Here is a 17,785-nt window from a genome sequence, read left to right as displayed (position 1 = left end):
GAGCCAACAACATGATAAATTAAATGATAGGTAATTATAATGACTAATATGACAGTATTGAACAATGAGTCAGTTAAAAAAGTCAGAGGTTACAGAATGCAAAATTAAGGAAATGTCTATTAACTAGGGAGACAGTTACTGTACACAAATATGACCTATGGGCCAATGGTGCCCACTGACTTCCCTAAGTAATTAATCATTTGCATAATTGCATAATTTCTTCAGTTGAAAATACACACATTAGCAGATACCTAAGTAAGTACTTAAGTATTGTTACCTACTTGGCTGTAAAACACAGAAATTTTTAAAAGATAAAAAGAAATTTAATATAATTTCATGTCTTAAAATAAAGAATAAAAAAAAAGAAAGAGTTCAAAACCAAGCAAAAATGGAATCAATCATTTGCATGATACAAATTTCTTGACTCTGCCGGGAATCAAACCCCGGTCTCCCGCATGCAAGGCAAGTGCAGTGACCACTATTTCCTCTGCTTTTGGATACAAAGTTCAATGTAATTTGGCACTTCTAGGCACAGTGAAAAAGTGTTGGCACTTTGATAAACCTTGAGGTAAACTGAACCCGAGAACAAGTCCAATAGGTAACCGGAATAATTTTGGGGATGTCAAACATTGTATGAAACTTGACAGTGACATGGTGTATTGTTGAGAAACTTGTGCTGAAGTTAACTTGAGTAATAACTTTAACGAAAATGAAACTACTATAAAATCATGAATTTAAAACTGGATAATTATTGAGGACCACAAATGAAAACGCTGAGTTCAGAATACCCCTTGGATAATCTAGCCTCAAATAACTTCCTTGGGCACTTTAAAAAACCTCTCGGCCGGAATAATTTTGGGGATGTCAAACATTGTATGAAACTTGACAGTGACATGGTGTATTGTTGAGAAACTTGTGCTGAAGTTAACTTGTGTAGGTAATAACTTTAACGAAAATGAAACTACTATAAAATCATGAATTTAGAACTGGATAATTATTGAGGACCACAAATGAAAACACTGAGTTCAGAATACCCCTTGGATAGTCTAGCCTCAAATAACTTCCTTGGGCTCTTTAAAAAACCTCTCGATGACTCATGGCAAGAAAAGAGCTTTCCTCTGCTTTTGGATACAAAGTTCAATGTAATTTGGCACTTCTAGGCACAGTGAAAAAGTGTTGGCACTTTGATAAACCTTGAGGAAAACTGAACCCGAGAACAAGTCCAATAGGTATTAGGTATCAGTGGTAATGATAACTGATAAGTCTGATAACAAATCAGTGGTCCCAGGCTCCTGGGTCTTGCTAAACTTTGCACTGTTTCACCATACCAAAAAGGAAGTTGGCACTTGGATCGTGGACCTTCGGTTTTTAAGATCGGTCTTGATCTTTAGATGGATCCTGATCTAAAGAGCAAAGTCAGAAAAGAGAAGAACTTCATTACTTCACAGAAAAGTTGATATGATAAGACACAAAAAAGAAGGAAGCAAGAAAAGAAAAATGATTATCACAAATTTTTGTTTACGTCTGAAATTTGATATACAGTGTTGCCAAAAATAGTCTGAAAGCATAAGAGCATAACTGAAATTAGTTCATGCTCGATGGTAACGAGGTAAAAATTTATGCTCTTTGTAATAATTTTAACAAAGGAATTTTTTTCCTACTGAGGTACCTATTACCGTTCAAAAATTGAAAAGAGCAGAAGTACTGTAGGAGAGAAGAAGGATTGGGTTCGTACTCCGTCTGGAACAAGAAAAATATTCACAGCATAACTAAAATCGACTAAAGTGCCAGAGATTTTTTTTATTATTTATTTATATATATTAGAGTACCAGAGATTTTTTTTTTTTTTTAGGTTTGATAGAGGGTCTTATCGTCCTGAAAGCGAAGAGAGACGGAAGACAGCATAGGAGAAAGCCAGCCGTTCCGAGAACGATCCTTATTAAAAATCCACCCCGGGCGGAAATCGAAACCGCGACCTAGCGCTTACAAGGCAGACGCGCTACCTTCCAAGCTAAACGGGCTGACAAGACGTAAGTAATTACAAATTTGGCAAGTGTCTTGATACAACCCACAACGTCGGGTCGTATACAGGGTTACAGGGTGTAACACAAAATAAGAATAAACACAGATACATGATATATTATCAGAAATGAAATCTAGAACACCCTGTTATCTGTTATTACTAGTTTAACTCGTTTCATAGTTTTATTCAATGCAAATACAAAATGTGAACAGAGAAAACAGTCAAGGCATTCAACTCTGATTCCACTGGTATTTTATTCCGATACCTACTTGCTACCTACAGACTGGTTTACATGTGAATATTGTGAATTCATACCTAACAATAAATTGAATAAATTAGCTAGAGGTACCTACTAGAGTTCACAAGACAGTTAATCTCTAGTTTTTATTTTCTTTATTTTTTTAAATGTCTCCAGCGAATAAGAGGAACTCTAGGGGTACTTTTACTATTGAGTCTAGACTAAAAAGGAGGAAATAAGGAATTTATTTGTGCAGCATGAAGTACCTAAGTACTTGGGTAATATTTGTCAAAAATGTCATTCCCCGATCAATAAAGACTTGACTTGGACTCAAAAAATCAACCTTCAGATTCAAAGTCCACAGCACTAACCACTAAAACACTTCGGTTGATCTTTTATTTTAGTCTAGTGTGGGTAGTAAATAAAGAGCGAAATATTACGCTAAGTAGAAAAAAAAAGTATGAGGGGGAAACCCTCTAAAGTGGGCATTGAGGTTTGCATTTGGTAGAAGTTGTGTCGGTCCTAGAAAAAATCCTTCCTCACATTCTATATATAAAAAAAAAATCCCCAAGGGGAATTTACATAGCTAAAAACTTCGCAAGACTTTTTCCTTACTCAACTCTCGCGGACCACCTGAAACTTTCTCGCGGACCACTAGTGGTCCACGGACCATAGGTTAAGAATGGCTGGTCTAGACTAAAGAGGAGGAAATAAGGAATTTATTTGTGCAGCATGAAGTACCTACTTAAGTACTTGGGTAATATTTGTCAAAAATGTCATTCCCCGATCAATAAACTTTGCTAATTGTTAAGACTTGACTTGGACTCAAAAAATCAACCTTTGGATTCAAAGTCCACAGCACTAACCACTTCGGTAACTTCGGTTGATCTTTTATGTTAGTCTAGTGTGGGTATTACACAATTGGATCAAACTTTATTGTAAAAACTATAGTCTTTTATATTAGTCTAGTGTGGGTAGTAAATAAAGAGCGAAATATTACGCTAAGTAGAAAAAAAAGTATGAGGGGGAAACCCTCTAAAGTAGGCATCGAGGTTTGCATTTGGTAGAAGTTGTGTCGATCCTAGAAAAAATCCTTCCCCACATTGTATATAAAAAAAATCCCCAAGGGGAATTTACATAGCTAAAATCTTCGCACTTTGAAATTTTCATGATGTAGGTAGGTAATATTACAGAAGAATAAACCTAAATGTTACAAAACCTTTAAATAACAGTTGCTGTAACTGTAAGGTGAAAATACGAAGCACAAAGTTACTCAGCTGTCCTCAGGAACGGGCCACAGGCATGTGCTCCTGAAAGTTTACCCATCCCTATTATGTCAGAGGATTACATAAGCCTGCTCGTCTTTACTGCTGTAGTCAACTGAACTTTCACTTTTAAAGTCACTGCATTACTTGAGTATTATAACATCACAACTGAACTTCCATTCATGGTCCATTCAATAAACACCGGCCTTACTTAAGGTGAAGTCACATATGCTATGACAAAGTATCAGACACAGCAATTTCCTAGGATCACACTATTAAATAGAACTCTGGGCATTGATCATGAAAGAACAATGTGAGAATTGGCAATATTTTGTATTTCATTTGTCTGTAAATAATTGTTTATTTATCTTTTCATAACACTCAAACAGTTTGTCTAATTTCAACGCTCAAACAGTTTGTCTAATTTTGATAAAATTTGGCAAAAATGTTTTGATTAAATTTTCTCATTGAATTTTGGGCCCAACTCATTGTTAAACCTGTCCTCCAGACACTTTGAGGACCCCTTGAGGATACAGATTTGCCCTGGTTCTGCACATTTTGGATTGTGTCAGCGCACTTGTATTTGGACGGAATGTTACTAACACTGACCTCTATGGCGAAACATGTCTGTTTGAATAAACAATAAAAAACCCCTCCCCCAACTGTGAAGAGTAAAAGTTATTTGTGTTCTTCTTTTCAAGATGAATCTTCACAAAGTTACGTCAGAATCTATCAATTTATGAATGTATATGTTACACTAATATTTTGTTTATTTTGTTTAATAGATATTTTGTTTACAGACAGACAGAAGGATAGACAGACAGACACACACACGGACCAATGGCTGAAACTTTGGATTTAGGCTCTAATAGGGACCTCAAAACGTGTTTTGGCACTAAAAACTGACCATCGAAAATTTGACCCGATTACATTACTTTCCTTCCTATAAGTATGGGATAAGGAAAGTAAAAAGTTATATTCTCCCCAGCCTAATAGTTAGCTTGGTTGCAGGTAGCACGTCTGCCTTGCAAACGCTAGGCCGCGGGTTCGATTACCGTCCAGGGAGAATTTTATCCTGAAGGGATAATATTCGTTCTCGGAACGGATGGTTTTCTCCTATCCTGTTTTCTTTTTCTTCGATTTCGGGATTTTCGGGACGATAAGACCTCAGCAGTTTACAGTTCCCTCTGTCCAACCTCTTAGAAAATACTATAGGATAAGAAAAGTAATAAAATTTTATTATAAGTCATTCTTTTTACTTCCTCTTTTTTCAGCTCGGCGCGAAGTTCGGCGGAACCGTCGCACAATGCTCATCCTGTCCTGCATCGCCTTCGTTTACCTTCTCAGCTGGGCTCCGTTCACGCTCTTCACGCTGTTCATTCAGTACCTTCCCTACGCTTTCAACTCCATTCACGACATCTACAAGTACTACATCATCTCCCATTGTATTGCCATGACGTCAACTATTACCAATCCGTTCTTGTATGGGTGGCTCAATACTAATTTTCGACGCGAGTTCAAGACCGTGTTTTACAGGTGAGATGGGGGAAAAACCTTTCAACTCCATTCACGACATCTACAAGTACTACATCATCTCCCATTGTATTGCCATGACGTCAACTATTACCAATCCGTTCTTGTACGGGTGGCTCAATACTAACTTTCGACGCGAGTTCAAGACCGTGTTTTACAGGTGAGATCGGGATAAACGTTCACACCCATATTTATGAACAAAATGCTGGCTCTTAAGTTCGTGCCAAGCATAGTCTCAAGGCATTTGATTGGTCAATTTTGACTTGAGACTGATCTAAGAACGATCATTCTTGTTCATAAATACGAGTGTAAGCTTAGTCGGATTTTCCTCTCAGAATGTCCAATCCTCACAGAATAACAGTGCTTAGTCCTTAGCTTAATTATGTATACTGCTCGAATAGGACTAAAAAGTCCCTTTACTCCAGCAGTAGACTGTACATCTACTATTGTGTTCAAATTCTCAAAAAAAAAAGAGGAAAAAATTCCATACTTGACCTGGGATTGAATCCGCGCCTTCCCGTTCCTGATTACCAAGCCAGCGTGACCAAGGTGGACAGAAGAGATGAAAAGCAAGAGTGTAAGTGTAAGGCAAGGGTACTTGTTTATATAGTGGCAGACCTTTTCTCCTCGTCTGTGGCGCTCTATCAATGCTATTAGCGGTAACTGCCTATTTAGTTGAGTAAAAAAAATCATCTCTTTGGAATCCATTATGTACGAATTTATTACCCATGTGAGCCTTCTTAGCCACTTTTCCTGCTAAGCATAGTCTCAAGGCATTTGATTGGTCAATTTTGACTTGAGACTGATCTAAGAACGATCATACTTGTTCATAAATACGAGTGTAAGCTTAGTCGGATTTTCCTTTCAGAATTTCCAATCCTCACAGAATAATAGTGCTTAGCCCTTAACTTAATTATGTATACTGCTCGCATAGGACTGAAAAGTCCCTTTACTCCAGCAGTAGACTGTACAGCCTATTTAGTTGAGTAAAAAAAAAAATCATCTCTTTGGAATCTATTATGTTTATTTGTTTATGTACCAATTTATTACCCGTGTGAGCCTTATTAGCCACTTTTCCATAACCACCATCCACCCCCGTCTTTGTTCCCAGCCTGTTCAACATCCAGGAGAAGCCCAGCAAGCGGTTCCTCAAGCGTAACTCCATCTTCTACCAGCAAGTCGTCCAACAGAACGCTCGCAAAGAGGCTGAAGAGGAAGAACGACGCCGAAACCAGGACGAAGGCACCAGCCGGACCGGTCGACGACAAAATCCGACGTTCTATCTGAATAATTCCATTATTCTGATGAACGAGAGGTCGAATAGTTGTCGGACGACGACTACTACAGCGACGACTAGTTTTAGTAGTGATCGACGCTTTAGTACGCTCACGACGTCACTGGCAACGTCGCGGTCGAGTTTTTCACGGGCCGGGATTGAGAAGATGCTGTAAAGAAGAGGTGAGTTTGTCACGGGTGGATTTGGTTTGTCACGGGTGGATTTGGTTCAGATCTGTTCGTTTCTTATTCCAGTCATTCTTATTCTTCGGGTCGTTTCTTATTCCAGTCATGCACGCTCAGATCGTCAGAACGTCTGACAAACCCGGGCCTCTCTGAGAGTCAGTGGCCGCCATTAAGTATGTGTCCAGCCACACAATTTTAGATAGGTATACTTGTCAGATCTCTTTCATGACAGTTTTTCTTTGAACAAGATTCAGGACGTAAGCAGTAGCATCTTGCGACTTGCTACTTGCGACGTGTTACCTCAGTGCGAAACGCGCCTTAAGTAGTAAACCTCTTCTGTCCAGGTCTTACGGAGGGCAAGGATTCGATGCCTCTTCAGTTCAAGTGGGTCCTGGTGATGTCATCAACAACTACCCCAACCCCGAAGGCTTCACCAAGCTGATGGTCACTTGTTGTATGAGTCTGACTAGTGACTTACTATATGGGTTGTTTGGAATAGTGCCAGGACTGGATGTGATTCATCCTATACCTGACAGTAGAGTGGTAAGTGATTCAAAATGCAAAATGTTGTCCAAGTTGTTTTTATCTTATGTGTATGTAGAGGAACCTCAATACCACGATATATGGGTTGTTTGGAATAGTGCCAGGACTGGATGTGATTCATCCTATACCTGACAGTAGAGTGGTAAGTGATTCAAAATGCAAAATTTTGTCCAAGTTGTTTTTATCTTACATATGTGTATGTAGAGGAACCTCAATACCACGACAAAATTTCTTATCAAAAGAAAGTTACTCAAGTTTCGGAATTTTTGTTTTGTTATAACTTTATCACTTATGGTCTCGATTTTTAACTCAGAGCTTCCAGCCATGAAACGGATCATTCCTGGAGATGGCTCCATACTTCCATAGAGTGAAATACCTGTTCTTCTTAAATTAGACACCTTTGGAAGAACACTGCCTCTTGAAAGAAAAGGGAGAAAATTAAAGAAAAAAAAACTTTTTTTTTTTGGTAAAGCGCTTTAACTACAAGGTCATTCGCGCTGGCTTCTTTATTAGATTAGGTTGTAAACATTAATATATTTTAGGAATTCAAATAGGTTCTCAACGGAATCCCGGTCATCATCCAGTGAAGGAATCCTGTGGAAGGCTGGATGGGACTTTGTTTGTTGGTTCGTTCATTTAATAATCCTCTAATACAGTGTTTCTCAAACTGTGTGCCGCGGCACTCTAGTGTGCCTTACGTGTGCTGCGAGATTTTTTTTCTTTATTTTTTGCCGCGGAAAGATTGGAGTTTAAGGAAGTGTGCCACGGTTACGACAACTTTGAGAAGCACTGCTCTAATCTCACACCCTTTTTCCTCTCAGGGTTACCGTGGAGGTCAGAAAATCTCTGTTCAATACACCTCCCCTCAGTCGGCAGCCTATGCCCGGGACAAGTTTCACGGGTTTGCCTATCCCCCCGGCATACCCATGGTGGTGGTACCGGACTTCAGCTACGGGCTGCCACGGAATGGCGCTTCGGCGTTAGGAGGTAACGCGGCCCTGTCCGTGGTGGATAGCAAGGGAGCGTTGCAGTCGCTGACCAAAGCCCTGGCCCAGGCGACTTCACTGCTCAGATCGGCGGGACTTTCCACAGGTGAGCCTTGAAAAATTAAGCAAATTTATTTATAAGTGCTGAATTTATTCTGTGCGAAACACATACGAAACACCAGACCTCCTCTGATCTCTCGCTCAAGATTGTAACGTCAAAACAACTGTCAAGTGTTGCCCTGTAACGCGGCCCTGTCCGTGGTGGATAGCAAGGGAGCGTTGCAGTCGCTGACCAAAGCCCTGGCCCAGGCGACTTCACTGCTCAGATCCGCGGGACTTTCCACAGGTAAAATGAAGCAAATTTATTTATAAGTGCTGAATTTATTCTGTACGAAACACATAAGACCTTGTTTAGACTGCGGAAGTAAAAGGACTTTTCAGTCTTATTCTGGCAGTATAAACAGGGTATATTGTACATATTCCATTCTATTGACCTTGAAAAATTAATAAAATAAACAGACCTGTCAACAAACAAACAGTCTGGCAGACGGGTGTTTTCAAACAAACCTTTGAAAACATACTTATACCTATTAAGTAGGTACTTTTTAATACAAAATTAAGTGTCTTGGTGGAAGAAACTTGATATGTGAGCTAATAGTGATCATTAAACTTTTCCTATGATCCCTACTTAATTTAATATTTGTTTCCCTGTTCTATCAGATGGTCTAGACTTGGGTGTTTCGGATCTGAATGGATCCAATGCTGGGGATGATTCATTCTGCAGTGTTAAATTACCCTCGGTCAAACCTTTGGCTCCCTCCAACTCAGAAGTGGCGAAACGGTAAGTAAATCGTATTTCAAAATCCCTTTACACAAGATCCCCCTTTTTTCCTTCTTCTTTTCCTTTTTCGGTGTCTGTCATCATCCTCGTTAGATCAGCAGCAGACTGACTTTTTTTTTTGTTTTTGTTTTGGAGACTGCCATTTGGTTCTAGCGCAATCATTTAAAGGTTGCATGCCGGTTTTACCTCAACTCTCGCTATTTGGTGACGGAAAATGTCTCCTTTTTGAGTTTAATTTATTATTCTTAAGACGGACCCTTTCAAAGCAACTCAAACAAGTTACCTACTTACTTGTGGAAGTACAGTTCCCTCTATCAAACCTCTTGGGGGAAAAACTAACTCCTCTTGTACTCCCTTGTTTCCTCAGATTGTTCATCGTGTGTCAGCCCGGCTTACCTCCTCTCTACTCCCTCAAAGATGTGTTCGGTAGATTTGGCTCCCTGATAGACGTGTACATATTGCCCGGCAAGAACTGCGGATATGCTTCTTATGCTGATGCCTCCAGTGCAGACCAGGCAATTCAGGTAAGAGCCCGTTCTCCTTGTCGTCCGGGAAAAAATCGTGTCGTGCGTAGTGGGAACATCTCATTTAAATTACATTGCCTGCAAGGAGTTTTTTCGACTCTATTAAAAAAAAAAAAAAAAAAAAAAAAAAAAAAAAAAAAAAACGCCTAATGACTTGGAAAAAATATGTACCTAATGACGTCACTTCTTGATTCAGACTATGAAGAATTTTATATCCTGAACGAGGTTCGTTTTCGTAACGGTTCTCTTTCTCCTATCCTGTCTTCTCCCTTCGCTTTGGGGACGACAAGACCTCAGCAGTTACAGTTCCCTCTGTCAAACCTCTTCAAAAGAGAGCAAAGTTCAATTGTTACGCAATACCCAACATACAAAGTTTATTTCCAGAATGGTTGATGGTGATGTGTACATAACATTGTCGATATTGAAACAGGAGAGAGAGAGAGAGGGAGGGAGAGGGAGAGAGAGAGAGAGAGAGAAGCAAAGAACGTAGGAGCGGGAGAAAAATGGAGGAAGAAAAGAGGAAAAAAAAGAGGGGGGAAATAGAAAGAGGGAGACAGAAAAAAGGGATGGTGTGAGAGAAAGAGGAGGGGAGAAATTCATCGGAAAAATCACGTCCGGTCATGATGTTTTCTCTCTCTCCTTCCCTCTTTTTTCTCTCTCTCTCCCTCTTCTCTCTCTTTATTTCTTCCTCCCTTTCTCTCTCTCTCTTCCATCCCTCCTTTTCTCGTTACAAAATGAAAAGCTAGTATAGAAAATATAAGGGTTCTGAGAAGAACAGAAAGAGTCTGTATCACCAGAAGGAGATGGAAGGGAAGAAGACAAAGAGAACAAGCTGGGTCCGTCCCTCCGGGATTTTTTTAGCCCGTAGTTTATTCGATCGTGATTAGAGAAAATGAGTACCTATGTACCTACTTAATTTGTTTAATATTCAGTTTATTATTATTCTTGATTTGATTTTTCGATTTTACTTTCAAAGAGAGATGGAGAAGAAGAAGAAGAAGAAGAAGAAGAAGAAGAAGGAAAAAAGACAGTTAAACAGAAAAGGAAGGAGAGAAAGAGAGATGAAAAGGAAGAGTTACACATCATGTGGAAAATAAATGAGACCAAGGGACAAAAAGAAGGACCAGCGAAAGGAAGAAAGTAAAGGGGGACTAGTGAAACGGAGAAAAGGATAATGGAAAGAAGGAGGAGGAGGAGGAGGAGACAAAGGAAAATGTCATGTAATACACATTACCTAACATCTCTCTGGGGATGAACAGTGAAAACGAGCAAATGTTAAGAAGAAAGTAAGGAGCAGGGCCGAATTACCCATAAGGCAGAATGGCAGACTGCCACGGGCCCCGCGCTTTTGGGGGTCCCACGCTTTGAGGACTTACACTAGATATTATGGGTTTTTTCTAAAAAAAAAAAAAGAATGTTGTATGATATTGTGCATGAAAGATGTGCTCACAAACATTAAAACTTCAATGAACTGAAACGGCAAAATACATTTTAATAACAAAACTCGTAGTCCGTACGTAATGATTGATACAAATGAATTAGGCAGGTATAGAAGTGTTTTCTAGTAGGGAGGGGGGAAGGTCCTGGGGGCCCCGCGCCTTTGAAACTGCCCCGGGCCCCGCGGGGGGCTAATCCGGCCCAGGTAAGGAGAGTGTGTCTGTGTATTTCTGTATCTTTTCATTTCTGCTTGATGCCTGTCCATTTGTCTACCTCTAACCTTTGAATCCTTCTGTTTTCTCCTATACGATGTAAAAGTACCTACTCCGTATGTTTCTCCGTAGAATCTGAATAATTGAACAAACTGGTCATTTGGGGCAATGTTTTTTTTTTTTTGTCCGAAAAACGTTCTTTAAATAATAATAATATTTTACCCCCCCTACTCGATAAAATATTTTGAACTAAAGTTAAATTAAACAAATTCTTCTCGTAAAAAGCTATTGCCATCCAAGTTAGATAAGAGTGTATCAAAATTCAAATCAATTTTTACTGGACGTAAAAATTAATCAATTTTTACTGGACGTAAAAATTGTCAAAAGTTACTCGCAAGATTTGATCCATACTTACATGGTTGCTGTGTTTGACATTTGACGCATACAAACGGAAATTCTCAAGTTAAAATAAAAGCTTGTAAAAAGCTTGCAAAAAGAAAATTCCCCTCCTATCCCACCCTCCCAGTCTCCCACCCACATTTAGTCCCACAACTACGTACAGATTTATCTTATCCGAAACAACAGGGATAATGCGTTGTGGTGAAGTTTTTCTCCCCCTCCCCCCCAATACAAACGGAAGCTGTGAAGAGTTCGATTGACCTGATAACTTCCCACACGCACCCCCCAACCCTCCACCCCCCAGTACAGGGGTTATCTGAACCCACCCCATGTGGGGGTGGCTTGTTTTTTCCTGATATTTGGTGGATTTATTTCATTTTATTTTTTGTAGACTGATTTTTTTTTTAGACTGATATTTTTTTATTGCTTTGTGGATTTACCTTTTTTTACGTTTTTGAATTATTTACTTTTTTCTTACAACTCCCAAGGGAAATGGTTGATTGCTTATTGGTCGATGAATGTTTTACGGAGATGAATGTTTTGTGCTTGGTCGGACTTTTAAGCAGACAAAAAACTAATACATAATAATCTGAAATTGAAGTTTTTTTTCTTCCTATTTGCAGAATAGATTAGAATTTGTTACTGACTCGCTGAATATTGGTTCAAAAATATTAAAAAATATTTTTTGATCCGAAATCCCATCTAGCTCTACTTTTTAGCCGGAGGGCCTCTACTCTCTCGTTAAATAATCTAATTGGCTGAAAATTTTGAAAAATCATCCAATCCAAGAGTTAAACTTAACCCTTTGAACGCAGATGTAAACTTTTGTTTCACCATAATAAATTTTAAAAAAAAAAAAAACTTTTGCTTACACAAACTTTGCCGGCCAATAACTCCTAAGGTGATGAATTTAAAAAATTCTGACTCCGAATATAATCATATCTTAATTCGGTAACCAAAGGGTTAAACTGAGTTCAACTCACCTTGTAGCCTTTAGTTTTTTTTTTTTTTTTACTGTAGAGACTGGTCAAATAGTTTTTCCGTCGTAAACCAAGGTAAAGGGTTGACTGTCTTCAATAGTTCAGATAAAAAAAAAGACGATTTTTTCATCTGAATAACCTGTATAGGTAGAAGATAAAGAGAATGAGAAGAAAAAAAAATCTGGTGTGAACATCACACAACTTTCCTTATCGTATTAAATGATGCTTATTTGGGTGTTCTTCTATAGTAACTTTCACAATATCTCAAACCGTTTAGTCAGTATAGCTGAAAACCGTCAAAAAACGGTCGAAAACCGCCAAAAAGCGGGTAAAATACCGCCAACCGCAGCACCTATCTTAACCAAAAGTTTTGTGTTACATTCTTGTCACATTTGTGAACTACAATATATACATACCAAATTTCAAGTCTCTAGCTTACACCTACCGTTCCCGAGATATTGTTAAATTACACCGAAAACCGCCAAAAAGCGGTAAAATGCCGCCAACCGTTGCACCGGTCTTAACCGTGTTCGTGTCGCATCCTTGTTACATTGACAGCTACGCACCAAATTTCAAGTCTTTAGCTCTTACCGTTCTCGAGATATTTTGTTTACAGACAGACAGGACAGACACACACACGGACCAATGGCTGAAACTTTGGATTTAGGCTCTAGGGACCTCAAAACATGTTTTGACACTAAAAACTGACCATCGAAAATTTGACCCGATTACATTACTTTCCTTCCTATAGGATAAGGAAAGTAAAAAGGAGCATGACAAGAACATGAAGAAGGGATGAGGAAGAATTGGAAGAGTAGAAGAAAAAGAAGAAGAGAAAAAGGAGAAGAAGGAAGAGAATAAGAAGAGGGAGAGTGAAAAGTGGAAAGGTTTGTATAAGATTGACATGTCGTTGGCGGGTGGAACTTGAAAATACGTCCAGGGGGTGATTTATGTGTTTGCGCCTTTTCTCACCCTCCCTTTCTACCTCCCCTAAACCTCCTCCTCTCCACCTCTCCAACCCTCGTCTCCTTCTTCTTCTCCTCTCTTCTCCACATCTGTAAACCTCCTCCTATTCCTCCTCCTCCTCCTATTCCTCCTCCTCCTGTTCCTCCTCCTCCTATTCCTCCTCCTCCTCCTTCTCCTCCTCTTCCTTCTTCTTTTACTCCTCCTCCTCCTTTCCTCTCTGCTTCTTCTGTAATCTGTCCCTGTTGTAACTTGTAACCCTCGTCTTCTTCACCCACCATATTGTTAGCCTGGCGTTTAGAGTTTTGCCCGGTGCTTTTGACCTTTTTCTCCCTCTTCCCCTTCTCCTCCTCCTTCTCCTTCTCATTTTATTCTCCAAATCACGCTTCATCTCGGTCTCCTTGAAATCCCAATCCTTTTTCTCCCTCCTCCTTTTTAGTCCGTCCTTCCTTTATTATTACAGTAATAATAAAAAGGTATAAGGGACGGACTATTGTATCGGTGTCGTCACTCTGTCTGTCCCCATAGAAGGACTTATCCAAACCTGGTCGACCTATATATCAAATTAAAGGTCTTTTTACCAGGAACACGAAAATGGTGGTGCAAATTTTGTCCAGAAAACCATAAAGCCGGCGCCGCCCCCCCCCCCCCCCCGTCTCGACCCGCTTTTGCCGCTGCCGTTTTTCGTTTTGTGTTTTATATCACCACTTAGTTTTCTCAGTAGCATCTCGTCACTCGCACACTTCTAAATACGTCGGGACTCTTTGCTCCCCCTGCGGGCTCCGCGCTCCGTTCTAATCGTCGTTTGTTTGCCCATACATCATATTTTTTTCTGACGCGCTAAATACTGGAAGAAGCGTGCGGCGGTTTTTTTCGTCGCTTATAGGAGGTGTTTAATTTTTTTTTTCGTTTTCTTTCTAAATTTCCATATTTTTTTTCTCCCTACCGAGAGCCGGGGCACGTGTTAACGAGTTATTGAGAGTCAGAATGATCCGTGTTGTGTTTGGAAGATAATTATCTGTTCGCTTGTAGTGTTTTTTCGTCGAGTTAATAGGTTGAGTTCGTAAGATGATCGTTTTAAATATGTAAACCGGTGTTTTCAAGAGTGTTTTGTCGGGATTTTCTGTTGGAAATTTCAGAACTCTACTGACCTACGAGTTTCAGTAAGTTACTCCTGATAAACTTTTTTTATATGTGATTTATTATCTAACAGAAAATTAAGTAGGTATATACCCTATTTACCTACTTGTGCTTTATTATAATGGTTTGAGTTTTTTTTTTTTTTTTTTTTTTTTTTTTTAAGGTAATAAAGGCAAGACGATTCAAAATTTTCAACAAAATTATGCTCATTAAATTTTCAATAATCAAAGAGCACAAGTTATGCTCGAAGTGGCAACACTGGTAGTATTTAAAAGGTGCACTTTCATTGCAATGGGAAAAATCCCACAGAGAGCGTGGGAAAAATTCCCTCTATGATTTTTGCAGGCTTTGCGCAAATAAATTTCCATTATCCACTCTAGCTAGATTCCAGGATCCAGATTTTCCTGAATTAAGAATCAGGATTATACAGGAGTCAGGATTGAGGATTGACAAGATTTCCCCATTTCCCGAACGTTTTATTAAACCTAGGATCTATGGAATAGTTCAGTCTGTGATCATTTGATTCCGTGTGTGTTTATTGTAAATTGTAATTTTACCCAATCCTCAAATAAGTTTGAACCTAATTTGAACTTTCATATTCAGTCCACCAACAGTGTCCACTAATCTGCTTCTACTAGTGTCCAACCATGGATCGCAACTACAGAATCAACACCCATGATCGCTCTCGTGAATACAATGATGAACCACCTCACTCCCGACTGTTCATATTGTGTGGTAAGGATGTCACCGAGGATGACCTACGTCAGGGCTTCTCCCCGTTCGGGAACATCCAGGAAATCCGATGTGTGAAGGACAGAAACACCGGAGAGAGTAAAGGTGAGATTATTTTCGGTAACTATTCAGAAGCAAAGAAGACAGATCCATTTTGTGTTTAACCAAACCCTATAATAATAACTCTGGTCACTGCTCAAATTGTGAAAGCTTTTTTACATCTAAGCATTCTAAGCTAACCCTATAATAACACTGGCTCATTCATGACTATCTTGACAGCTCCTTTTGTAGCAATTTTTGATAGATGTGACTTCTGAACAAGCACTTTTCCTAAAATTCACATTACATACTTTGGTAGTAGAGAACAACATTTTTGACGAGTATTTAATGTTTCCATAACACAATTTAAATCTTCCTTTGAGTAGGTACTTGGTAAATAGAAAGCAAAGGTCCTCAAAGAAACCTAAACAAATCCATCCGTTCTGAACATACCCATTTACTAAGATCCTACTTAATATGCCCATTACCCTAGAAATGTGCAATTTTTGATAGATGTGACTTCTGAACAAGCACTTTTCCTAAAATTCACATTACATACTTTGGTAGTAGAGAACAACATTTTTGACAAGTATTTAATGTTTCCATAACACAATTTAAATCTTCCTTTAAGTAGGTACTTGGTAAAGAGAAAGCAAGGTCCTCTAAGAAACCTAAACAAGTCCATCCGTTCAGAACATACCCATTTACTTTAAAACTTATCCTACTTAATATGCCCATTACCCTAGAAATGTTTCCTACACTACTTACTTAAGGTAATTATGCAGAAGTCACGTCCGTGGAAAAGAAAAGCTCCTTTTTGTATTCAACCTAACCCTATAATAACACTGGTCACTGCTCATTTGTGCCAGTTCCTTTGGTAGCAATATTCCACGGACATGACTTCTGCACAAGTACTTTTGGTAATTATGCAGAAGTCACATCCGTGGAAAAGAAAAGCTCCTTTTTGTATTCAACCTAACCCTATAATAACACAAATCACTGCTTTAATTGTGAAAACTCCTTCTTGTGTTTAACCTAACCCTATAATAACACTGGTCACTGCTCATTTGTGCCAGTTCCTTTGGTAGCAATATTCCACGGACATGACTTCTGCACAAGTACCCTACTTAATTGTGACTGTTGTTTTTCCATCAACAGGAGTGGCCTACATAAGATTCTCCAAAACATCGGAGGCAGCCAAAGCTGTGGAAGAAATGAATGGAGAATTTCTGCCAAATCACAGCAAACCAATCAAAGTCCTTATTGCAGCAAAGTAAGTCTTGTGGAATCAACATTTTGTTTCGAAGATTTCCCTGGCTGTTATCACTGGACTGACTGTGTTTGTTTCTGTTTGGTCCATTATATCCCCTGAATAATTGGTCTAATTTTGATTAAATTTGATCCAAGGATAAAATCCGCCCCGGGCGGGAATCGAACCCGCGGCCTAGCGCTTACAAGGCAGACGCACTACCAACTAAGCTAACTAGGCTGTCCAAAATTTCTTATCAAAAGAAAGTTACTCAAGTTTCGGAATTTTTGTTTTGTTATAACTTTATCACTTATGGTCTCGATTTTTAACTCAGAGCTTCCAGCCATGAAACGGATCATTTCTAGAGATGGGTCCATACTTCCATAGGGTGAAATACCTGTTCTTCTTAAATTAGACACCTTTGGAAGAACACTGCCTCTTGAAAGAAAAGGGAGAAATTTAAAGAAAAAAAAACTTTGTTTGTTGGTTCGTTCATTTAATAATCCTCTAATACAGTGCTTCTCAAACTGTGTGCCGCGGCACTCTAGTGTGCCTTACGTGTGCTGCGAGATTTTTTTACTTTATTTTTTGCCGCGGAAAGATTGGAGTTTAAGGAAGTGTGCCACGGTTACGACAACTTTGAGAAGCACTGCTCTAATCTCACACCCTTTTTCCTCTCAGGGTTACCGTGGAGGTCAGAAAATCTCTGTTCAATACACCTCCCCTCAGTCGGCAGCCTATGCCCGGGACAAGTTTCACGGGTTTGCCTATCCCCCCGGCATACCCATGGTGGTGGTACCGGACTTCAGCTACGGGCTGCCACGGAATGGCGCTTCGGCGTTAGGAGGTAACGCGGCCCTGTCCGTGGTGGATAGCAAGGGAGCGTTGCAGTCGCTGACCAAAGCCCTGGCCCAGGCGACTTCACTGCTCAGATCGGCGGGACTTTCCACAGGTGAGCCTTGAAAAATTAAGCAAATTTATTTATAAGTGCTGAATTTATTCTGTACGAAACACATAAGACCTTGTTTAGACTGCGGAAGTAAAAGGACTTTTCAGTCTTATTCTGGCAGTATAAACAGGGTATATTGTACATATTCCATTCTATTGACCTTGAAAAATTAATAAAATAAACAGACCTGTCAACAAACAAACAGTCTGGCAGACGGGTGTTTTCAAACAAACTTTTGAAAACATACTTATACCTATTAAGTAGGTACTTT

At 39.4% G+C, this 17,785-nt stretch overlaps 3 protein-coding genes and 2 long non-coding RNA genes across 5 annotated transcripts in view; 4 read left to right on the top strand and 1 right to left on the bottom strand.

Moving 5' to 3' along the window:
* Positions 1-481: 481 nt before the first annotated feature.
* On the top strand, positions 482-1,498 carry LOC113469184. Its single transcript, XR_003392680.1, has 2 exons — positions 482-598; positions 1,230-1,498. It is a non-coding gene; the product is annotated as an uncharacterized LOC113469184 (long non-coding RNA).
* Positions 599-1,231, bottom strand: LOC113469183. The gene is made up of 2 exons (XR_003392679.1): positions 1,084-1,231; positions 599-837 (listed from the first exon to the last, which is right to left on the bottom strand). It is a non-coding gene; the product is annotated as an uncharacterized LOC113469183 (long non-coding RNA).
* A 2,328-nt stretch (positions 1,499-3,826) lies between the features above and the next one.
* On the top strand, positions 3,827-6,510 carry LOC113469181 (neuropeptide FF receptor 2-like). The gene is made up of 3 exons (XM_026826687.1): positions 3,827-3,839; positions 4,801-5,062; positions 6,171-6,510. The coding sequence occupies exons 1-3, from the start codon at positions 3,827-3,829 to the stop codon at positions 6,508-6,510; spliced, it is 615 nt and encodes a 204-aa protein (XP_026682488.1).
* A 115-nt stretch (positions 6,511-6,625) lies between these two features.
* LOC103513518 (RNA-binding protein 45-like) overlaps positions 6,626-17,785 on the top strand; it is a 23,769-nt gene continuing 12,609 nt past the window's right edge. The window contains exons 1-5 of the mRNA XM_026826686.1: positions 6,626-6,648; positions 6,826-7,063; positions 7,885-8,155; positions 8,770-8,890; positions 9,258-9,414. Coding sequence (XP_026682487.1) covers positions 6,626-6,648; positions 6,826-7,063; positions 7,885-8,155; positions 8,770-8,890; positions 9,258-9,414 — 810 coding nt within the window. The remainder of the gene's footprint in view (positions 6,649-6,825; positions 7,064-7,884; positions 8,156-8,769; positions 8,891-9,257; positions 9,415-17,785) is intronic.
* On the top strand, positions 14,939-16,608 carry LOC113469182 (RNA-binding protein 45-like). The gene is made up of 2 exons (XM_026826688.1): positions 14,939-15,382; positions 16,475-16,608. The coding sequence occupies exons 1-2, from the start codon at positions 15,193-15,195 to the stop codon at positions 16,591-16,593; spliced, it is 309 nt and encodes a 102-aa protein (XP_026682489.1). The 5' UTR covers positions 14,939-15,192; the 3' UTR covers positions 16,594-16,608.

This window comes from Diaphorina citri, unplaced genomic scaffold (assembly GCF_000475195.1).
Source record: "Diaphorina citri unplaced genomic scaffold, Diaci psyllid genome assembly version 1.1 scaffold981, whole genome shotgun sequence".
NCBI classification, from domain to species: Eukaryota; Metazoa; Arthropoda; class Insecta; order Hemiptera; family Psyllidae; genus Diaphorina; species Diaphorina citri.
Note: the sequence above shows the minus strand (reverse complement) of the source record. Positions and strands in the feature narration are given on the sequence as shown.

Excerpts from the sequence above, each read along its gene's own strand:
- LOC113469181 (XM_026826687.1), top strand. Across the intron at positions 5,063-6,170 it reads TTCAAGACCGTGTTTTACAG|CCTGTTCAACATCCAGGAGA; the intron begins GTGAGATGGGGG and ends CTTTGTTCCCAG.
- LOC113469182 (XM_026826688.1), top strand. The coding sequence starts at position 15,193 with ATGGATCGCAACTACAGAATCAACACCCATGATCGCTCTCGTGAATAC. Across the intron at positions 15,383-16,474 it reads AAACACCGGAGAGAGTAAAG|GAGTGGCCTACATAAGATTC; the intron begins GTGAGATTATTT and ends TTCCATCAACAG.